The sequence below is a fragment of the Oratosquilla oratoria genome, chromosome 6 (genome assembly GCF_046742065.1).
Source record: "Oratosquilla oratoria isolate Oo_2021 chromosome 6, ASM4674206v1, whole genome shotgun sequence".
Classification (NCBI taxonomy): domain Eukaryota; kingdom Metazoa; phylum Arthropoda; class Malacostraca; order Stomatopoda; family Squillidae; genus Oratosquilla; species Oratosquilla oratoria.
In genome coordinates this window covers 53,713,500-53,723,499 of record NC_134782.1, presented here as the reverse complement: position 1 = coordinate 53,723,499, position 10,000 = coordinate 53,713,500, and the positions used below count along the sequence as shown (strand labels likewise).

At 38.4% G+C, this 10,000-nt stretch overlaps 1 protein-coding gene across 2 annotated transcripts in view; it reads left to right on the top strand.

Moving 5' to 3' along the window:
• The window catches only part of LOC143026490 (uncharacterized), a 569,371-nt gene that overhangs the window by 529,377 nt on the left and 29,994 nt on the right, over positions 1–10,000 (top strand). For both annotated transcript variants that reach the window (XM_076186968.1, XM_076186967.1), the window contains one exon: positions 4,218–4,283. In XM_076186968.1, coding sequence (XP_076043083.1) covers positions 4,218–4,283 — 66 coding nt within the window. The remainder of the gene's footprint in view (positions 1–4,217; positions 4,284–10,000) is intronic.

Here is a 10,000-nt window from a genome sequence, read left to right as displayed (position 1 = left end):
GGCATTTATAAAACATTTTAAGTCATAGTGTGATCAGGATCCTATTAGGTCTTTGGTTAGAATGATAAAAAACAACAGCAACGAAACAAACACACAATATTTAGTAAAATTAGACAGATGGTAGGGCATGATTTCTGTGTTGAAGGATTCAGATTGAACAGAAAGCTCTAGTGGCAAGTTAAAAGTTTCTCAGGTTACTAAGTTAATAGCATTTGCACTATTGGTACACAACTGTGATGAAATGTCTGGAGAAAAGCTATACAGGGATCATAAAGTAAAATTAGACAGATGGTAGGGCATGATTTCTGTGTTGAAGGATTCAGATTGAACAGAAAGCTCTAGTGGCAAGTTAAAAGTTTCCCAGGTTACTAAGTTAATAGCATTTGCACTATTGGTACACAACTGGAGAAAAGCTATACAGGGATCATAAAGAAACAATGGAGCTAGGAGAGATCGATTATTTTTTACTAGAATACATAGAAATTAAAAGAAATTAGTCCATATGTCATAAAATAGGAATGCGATAACAGAAAGAAAATTGGATCTCTAGGAGTGATTACAGAAACAGCGGAACGTAGAGTTAGAAGTACTTCAAGGAATGCTAGATTTGTATGTAATTGTAACCAGTGAAAGCATAAAGTACAAGAATGTTATTATGAGACTGAAGTAATTGCAAATATGAGGGTCATAATGAGTATCATTGTAGAAATCCACCTTTCTGTTTGTATCACAGAAAATAGGATATAGAAAACAGGATTGTAGATCAATGTCAAATTTTTGTATTCACCCAGAAACAAGAGGAAACACTCAAGACATAAAATAAAGCAACATTACAGAGGTAACCATGGAGCAACAAATAGACATTATTGTGTTAGGGGTAAGAGTGATAAGAGGGTGAAAGAAAATACCAACTCCAGAGACACATTGTAAGTTGACTATAACAATTGGAAGGACTTCTGTAGGATCCCTCATTGCGGGTAGAGTTTTCAATAGACCTATTCAAATATTTATCGATACGTGATCTGTAGTCACTGTTATAACTAACAAATTTTTATACCAATTAAAACCGGGAGTAAAAATCTTTGAACCAATCCATTACTCATTGCAAGGAGTAACAGGAAGTCAGTTAAAAACATTAGGTAAAATTGAGTTAGATGTTATTTTATATAGAAATAAGCACTTACACATTCCAGTGATAGTAGTAAAAGAATCTGTTTTCTCAGGAGATTTATTGGTAGGATTTGCAACTATGAGAAAAGGGGGTATGATCATATGTCTTGCTGAGTTAGGGATCTAAATGAAGTTACAGTTAATCCCATTTTTAAATCAACCAGACTTAGAACCAATATCTGTGATAAGAGAACCTACTGAGATAGATAGGGAATATAATAATAATAGATTGCATGGTAGTGGGGCAGAGTGGTCTATTCAAGAACAGATCAAACAAATGGAGGAAAAAATTCACACATAGTGAACCCAACTGAAGTGCTTAACAAATTCCAGAAATTAATCAGAATTCATGAACTGCAAATGAAACTTTGCATGTTGTGGAAGGTGGCGTAATAAAGTCAACATTATTGCGCTCCAGAGTAATTAACAGAATGGAAGCGAAGTGGAAATGAGTAACTATAGACTCCGTAATTTTACCACCCCAGAATCAATTAGGATTAAAGATTTGAAATTGGACTTGGGATATATAAAACACACAAGAACAAGTACTTTCAATAAAGACATAGTCTTAAGAATAGGTAAACAAATAGGATGTTTTCAAGTCTGTACAAGACACATTAAGATTTTAAGTGAGAGTACTGAGGAGGTGGAATCACTAATTTTTCTTAATCTGTTCAATTTAGAGAGAAACGGAATTGGGAGAGATATATAAGAATCAAATAAAGCCTACTTGTTGTCCAGATCTAGAAGTAAGCTTAATTGGATTGCTGGTGAAGAAAAAAAAAATGCTTTGACGGAGGGACACCTTGGGCAAAACAACTGTTTTAAAACATCATAATAAACTAAAACCAAGCGCTCAACCTTCTTATATACCTCCCTACAGATTCCCACATTCTAAACTAGCCATTGTAGATAAATTGATCGATGAAATGTTATCGCAGGTTGTCAAAGAACCTATTCAAAGTGAATGGAATTTCCCATTGATTCTGGTGCCAAAATCACATGGTACCATGTGTCCAGTTATTAACTGTAAGGAATTGAATAAACAGAAAATACTTGATAGACTACTGTTATCGGTAACAGCAGATATCCTTCGTAGTTTGGGAACCAAGAATAGGTATTTCAGCACTATGTATATAAAATCTGTGTTCTGATAGATCAAGTTACATGAATATTCAAGGGATTATACAGCATTTTCTACAACAACGGGGCACTATTTGTTTAAACGAATGCCATTGGGTTATGTAATAGTACATTAACCTATATGAGATTAATGAATACATTTCTATATGGGCTGTTAGGAAACACAGCCAGTGTGTTTTTAGATGATATCTTAATAGTTTCCCAAACAGCGACTGGGCACTTTAATAAATCAGATTTGGTACTCTTAAGACTGGCTGAAGTAGGATTGAAAGTGAAACCTGAAAAATGTAAGTTTTGGCAGGACAAAGTATTTTATTTGGGACACAAGATAGATAGACATGGACTTAGTAAAGTGATTTCAAAAGTAGAAGCAGTAAAAAGCTATCCACTTCCGAACAATGTAGAAAAAGTTTCTTAGGATTGACAAGGTATTATAGAAAAGTCATCAAGGGATATGAAGACATAGTTAATCCATTAAGTTCTTTGTTGAGGAAAGATTCAAAGTTCATTTAGGAATCTACAAAACAACAAGCTTTTGATAAATTTAAATATAAAATTACTAGTTTTCCAGTTCTCATATTTCCTGATTATGACAGAGTTCATTCTTTGTACTGATGCGTCTGATGCAAGGGAGAAATGGGAAATTCAATCCGATAGCTTTCATGTCGAGACTTTGTAATAATTCAAAGAGAAAATGCACAACAACAAGCTTTTGACAAATTGAAAGATAAAATTACTAGTTCTCCAGTTCTCATACTTCCTGATTATGATAAAGAGTTCATTCTTTGTACTGATGCGTCTGACATAAGGTTAGGAGGCCTTCTGATGTAAGAGAGAGATGGAAAATTTAATCCGATGGCTTTCACATCGAGGCTTTGTAATGGTGCAGAGAAAAACTGCTCCATCACAGAAAGAGAAACATTAGCAGTAATATATTTACTAGAGAATTTTAGAGAACTGATACTGGGATATCCAATGAGTTGTAAGTGGAAGGATATTTCTAGGGGCCCATTGAATCAGCTGGTATTCCCACAAACTCTTGTACAAGAGGTATTGAAAATACTTCATGAAAGTGATTATAGTTCTCACCCAGGAAAGGATAAAACTTACAGACAAGCACAACTTAAATGCTTTTGGCCAGGTATGAAGAAAGACATTTATGGTTATATAGAAAAATGCTTGAAATGTTCTGAGAAAAAAGGAAATACATCTAAACCTCACCCTATGCTATCATCTCCCACTCCGTAGAAACCTTGAGAAAGTGTTCATTTAGATACACTGGAGTTAACTATGTCTGAAAATGAATATGTATTTGTTGCCATTGATTATCTTTCAAGATTTTGTATTTTACAGCGCCTACCAAATAAGAAAGCTGAAACAGTCTTTTCAGTAATCTGTGATCAGATAATTCATAATTTCACTTCTCCTATGATAGTAGCTTCAGACAATGGTACTGAATTTAATAACAAAATCTTTGAAAAATTATGTAGGTTATTAAAAATAAACAAAGTTAATATTCAAGTGAATCATCCTCAGAGCACCGGAATTGTAGAGAGGCCAAATAATAAAACTATTAATTGTCTTAGAGGTTTGATAAGCCCACATAGTATAACTTGCGATAATTGGATTCCATGTGTTAAATGTGCACTTAATAACCAGATCAACACGGCTACAGGTGAAATAACACATTTCATCATATATGGGGAAGACAATATTTTCCCAGATGAAATATTGATTGCAGAAACAAAGCCAGTGTATAATATATAAGATTACACCTCAAACAGGATACACACCTTTCAAGACATACACCAAAGAGTTAGAGAACACATGAAAAATTATACATAAACTCTAGAACTTTTGCATTCAATTTCTGAATAACTTATTCTATTTTGTTTGTCTTGCAGTGGACTACTACTCGCCTCGGTTCCTGATCCACTCAGCCAGCGTGGTGGTGGCTACCAACGTCTCTGGTAAGTAAGTTGCTAATAACAAACAAACAGATACTCATTTATGATCCACTTTTGAGTTGCACATATCATAGCGGTGTTGTGCTTTCTTTTTAACTCGTTGTCGTCATTTTTCGATGGTTTTATCTGTATTCTTCATCCACCACCAAGTCTTTTCTATCTTACAATTAGTCAGTCAATTCATTAACCCACCAATCTATCACTTCACTGCCCCAGGTCTCTTGCAGTAGACCCACGACCCCTAGGTAACAGGCCACGGCCACCGCTGGGGGAGCTAATAAATCATTTATGGAAGAAAAACATTTTACAAGAGATCACATATCATTAATTTTCTTTAACACCACTCGAATTTTTATAAGACTGTCTTCTCATTTGATGTATTTTGTAACAATGATTATGAACTCTAGGGACGAGTTCTCTGTTCTTTGATCGTTATTTCTTTCCCACGTTTCTGTGTAACCTGGATTCTATTCCTTGACGAAGGTTAAGCCACGTCACTCAGCTACTTTTGAGTTCATAGGTTTGTTGTTGTTTCTATCATTTTTCTTTCGCAATAACCGGTCCTTGAAGTACGTAGAACGACACGTAACCAATCAATTCTTCCGATGTAGAGACTGAATAAGAAATAGGGGATGCCATTGAGTGGGAACTATATGCCCCTTCTTAGTTCAAATATATACTTTTATAATATAACACTTTGTGTAAATTTGTTGACATTTCTGAAGGCGAGTATCATAAGCGTATTTTGACTCTTCTACACCCAGAGAGAATTCAATTTCTCTGGAGTGTCCCCATGCATATACGAACGTCAATGGCATTAGTACCCATGGTATTAATCGTGCCAGCGTATTGGCACCAATAACGTTGACGCGAGCGTTTTCGTAACGTTTCTGACTTAACGTTTCGACCTGTGATGCCAATACCAGTTTCTGGCATATCAGCTGATATCATCTATTGGAATGACAACACTAAAGGAACCAGCAATAGCAATAGACAATACACCAAGTCTTGCGTGTCAATGGCTGCCAACAGCATTCCTACAAACAGGCAAATGTTACTACTGTGATCAACGTTTAAAGCAGTCCTCTTCATGAACACAAACCTCGTTCATAATTTCTTCATGTTCAATAAATCACCTAAAAACAAGCACACTCACACACACACACACAGAGTGACACTCACACACACACACACACACACACACACACACACACACACACACACACACACACACACACACACACACACACACACACACACACACACACACACACACACACACACACACACACACACACACACACTCACACACACGGGCACACGCACACACACGCACACACACACACACACACACACACACACACACACACACACACACACACACACACACACACACACACACACACACACACACATATCATCATCATCATCATCATCATCATCATCATCATCATCATCATCATCATCATCATCATCATCATCATCATCATCATCATCATCATCATTTATGACCAGTCGCCGGGGACCCAATGTCATTGCTGTATAATGTTATTTTTTGTAGTGATGTAACAATATGTAAACTAAGTCGGGTGTGCATTGATTTCTAGATTGATGGAGGAAGCAGTATTGCATACGAGAATTGTAACAGTCTTTCTGATTGGAGAAAAGGTGGAGGATAAAATTCAACTGGTTCACGAGTGTAAAATCACGTCCGTAAGGGAGGATCTTAAATATAAAAGTAAAGATCATTGGACTAAAGAAATCATGATATCTTTACAGAACTAACCTAGTACCTAAATTGAGGATACCTGAGGGGTGTCCCTTGGTGTAACTTAAGGATCCAAGTGTATACAGAAAGAAAAGAAAGATAGATTAAGATCTGTTTAATTCCTCTCTCTTAGACAGGGTGGTACTACGTCGGATGATAGGAAGTAAAGGGGCTTCCTACAGATAAAAATAGTGACTGACTAATCATAAGTAACAAAGTGATGAAAGGAAAATGTAAATTAAAAGCAGCAAAGAAAGCCAGCCTATAGAGACGACAATACTGGAGAAAGATCACGGAGAGAGCTACACATTTAGATACCAATTCTTTTTAATTTGTCATTCAGACTCTCAGTACACGGCGCCAAGGTGGTCTGAAACTTGGAGATTTGAAAAAAGAAAAAATGTAACCAAAGCCGATTTTACTCAAGAAAAAAAAAAAAAAAAAAAAAAAAGTAAAGGGCCCAGTGTGCAGCGGCTATTAGAGTTACATAGAATGGGGCGAGCAGACGCTTCCACTTTTGAGTACTAAAGCAGTTAATGTCATATAGGGAGGTGTGTGTGTGTGTGTGTGTGTGTGTGTGTGTGTGTGCGCGCGCGCAAGCTGTGAACTTTAGATGTGATAGAATTTCTTTTACCACCTTGCTGCCTTGGGAGTATTGCATCTGGGATTTTCTCAATTTTTTTTCTTCTTTTTTCTTTTTCAATACCGGAAGATACTCATACTGGAAGTTCCAAAAACCGAAAGTTCCGATCATTGGAAGTTCCGTAGACTGGAGGTTCCGTATACTGGATGTTTCAAATACTGGAACCTCCGAATACTGGAAGTTCCGAAAATCGGAGGATTCGGACATTAAAAGTTCCAAATACCGAAAGTTCTGAGTCCTGGAAGTTTGTAATATTAGAGAGTTTCAGCTGCGTGCTTGCTCTTTTCCTTCTTGAAGAGAGCCTTCGTTCAGAGAGACTCCCGAAGCCGGACCAGTCAATGTTAACCGGAAGGAATTATGTAAATTGCCTAGTCAAGAAGCAAATAGTGAGTCGTACATTTACTTGACGAAGCGAGGCTTTATTAGGTATGCCGGAGGTATGGTCGATATTGTTAGGGTGAGGCGGACATATACAATATAAACAACGAAAATAAAAGTAATGTAGCTAAAAAAAAATATATAGTAAAAACAAATAAGAAAAAGATATTCATAGTTTTGAGACCAAAAACAATGATGCTTGTTGTACGAAAAAAAGAAAAAAAAAAGATTAGGGGAGAGAGGTATGCCACTGAAATATTTTATCACAACCAGACCCACAAAATGGTTTGATTCATAACCATCCCAGTCACTATGAACATGTGGGCAAGTGCTCCATCAATCACTCACTCATTCTCCCCCTCCCCCGTCCCCAATTCCCACCCCATTCAACCATGCAAGTGGACAGAAATAGATCAAAGCAAGAGTTTATATACATAAAATCTCATAAAAAGAGCTCGAGTATGGAACAAAATCGATATATCTTTAATCGTAAGGGCTCTACCAATATTTTTGTGTAAGTTGTGTCTAAGGTCACAGGCCATGTACGACCTCTGAGCTCTCCTCCGAGAGGTTAATAGATGTCGGCCACGAGTTCGTCACATGATCCAAGGCCATGATGAATCACTCACACACACATACACACACACACACACACACATACACACACACACACACACACACACACACACACACACACACACACACACACACACACACACACACACACACACACACACACACACACACACACACACACACACGTACACACACACACACGTACTCATGCACACATATACGTACGCACGCAGGCACAAAATCATAGTGAAAAATAGAGAAAATGGATAGAATATCTAGAAAAAACAAAACAAAAAAAAACAGAAAAGCAATTTGGACCCACAGGAGATAAAACCCCATGACGAATGGGTTCAGATACGGTAACAGCCACACAATTCCTCCGATAGATAGTGCTGGGTGGACTTTGCATACCTGGACCTAAAGAAACCCTTTCCCTTGGGTACAGCCAGATTCCAAAATTGGAGGACAATATTGTGTTAACCTTATCTGCTAATTGAATCCTTTTATGCAAATACACTGATGGAATCTTTTGTACTAAAATGTTGCCATAATATAGACAGTCTCCTCTGGTATGGCCTATTTGCTGATAAGTATGCTACAAAAGTGTAAGCGAACTTTATATTTCAGGCTGCTTCTCGTATCAATATGGAGTTTGAATGCAGAGGGAGGAGGTGGAGTTATACTGTTGGAATGGGGAGAAGCTTTCTGAGAGTGTATTAATAAACCGTTAATAATAATAAGGAAAAATATAGCATATATATTGGAGACAAGAGTAACAAGTTAAATCCTTAAGAGCTCATTTTAGGTACATTTCATACATACATATACATATACCAAGGCTTTTTCCCCCTTACAAGGAAGGTAGCCAAAAAAGGGAAAGGCATAAAGTCATTCCCACCCATTCCATCCCTGAATACACTCCACACCCCTCCACCCTCCCTCTTATCTTAGCACCTCCTGGATGACGGGTCATCCCTGCACCTTGTCCACTGCCCTGGGTCAGAAGCAGTGTCGCAAGACACAGTACATCCACAGCAAGGCCACTTAATTAAATCGGCGACCCCCCTTTCCGTCCCCCCATGCATAAAAGGAGAAGACGGGGAGAAATCCCTTCGGGCTGCGTCAAATTTTGCTCACACATACTACCCCACCCCCATCCCCCCGCCCATTCCACCCCATGCATCATAACATCATCCATATACAACCATTCTCCATTCACCCCTGTCTTCTATCCTCTCCCGTCCTTCCTCAACAGACATTCCCCTCTTCCCCAAAGCCCCCTTCACCCCATCAATCCACCTCATCCTAGGACGTCCCTTCATGTTCACTCCCTCCACATCTGCCTTCCATACTTCTTTTACTAGTCTTTCTTCACTCATTCTTTCCATGTGTCCAAACCATCCTAATACTCTTTCATTAACCCTATCTCCCAACTCCCTTTCCACCCCTGTTCTCCTCCTCACCTCCTCATTTCTCACTCTATCTAACCTAGTAACCCCCATCATACTTCTCAGACACCTCATCTCAAGCACATTCAAACTCCTTCTCTCTTCCTCTCTCATGTACCATGTTTCTGCCCCATACAGTGCTGTTGGCACAATCACTCCTTCATACAGTCTCCTCTTAGCATCCATTCCCAAATGTCTATTCCTCATTACACTTTTTGATCCACCAAGGCATTTACTCGTTTCTCTCAATCTACATTCTACCTCCACCTTTACTCCACCTTTTCCTGCCACATTTGCACCCAAGTATCTAAAACTATCCACTTCCTCCAGTCGCTCTCCCTTAATGCTCACTTCCAGTCTACTGCCACTTTCACCCCTTGTACATCTCATCACCTTACTTTTACCCATATTTATCTTCAGTTTTCTTCTATCACACTCTCCCAAACTCTGTCACCAACTTCCTCAATCCCTCCTCCGATCCTGCCACAAGCACAGTGTCGTCCGCAAACAACAGCTGGCTCACCTCCCATTTTTCTCCATTTTCTTTAACCATATCTAATCCCTAACCCACTACCCTTGCATTTACCTCTCGCACTACCCCATCCATGTATAAGTTGAACAGCCAGGGCGACATAACGTATCCTTAACGAAGTCCCACCTTTACCTCGAACCACTCACTCTCTCCATTTCTAATCCTGACACAAGCTCTACTACTCTAATAAAAAATCTTGACAGCTCCTAGAAGCTTTCCTCCTATCCCGTATATCCGCAAAACCTCCCACAGTGCCTTTCTATCTACCCTGTCGCAAGCCTTTTCCAGATCCATAAAAGCCCAAAAAACATCCTTCCCCTTTCCTATAGCTGTCTCACATATCTGTCTTACCACAAAAATCTGATCTACACAACC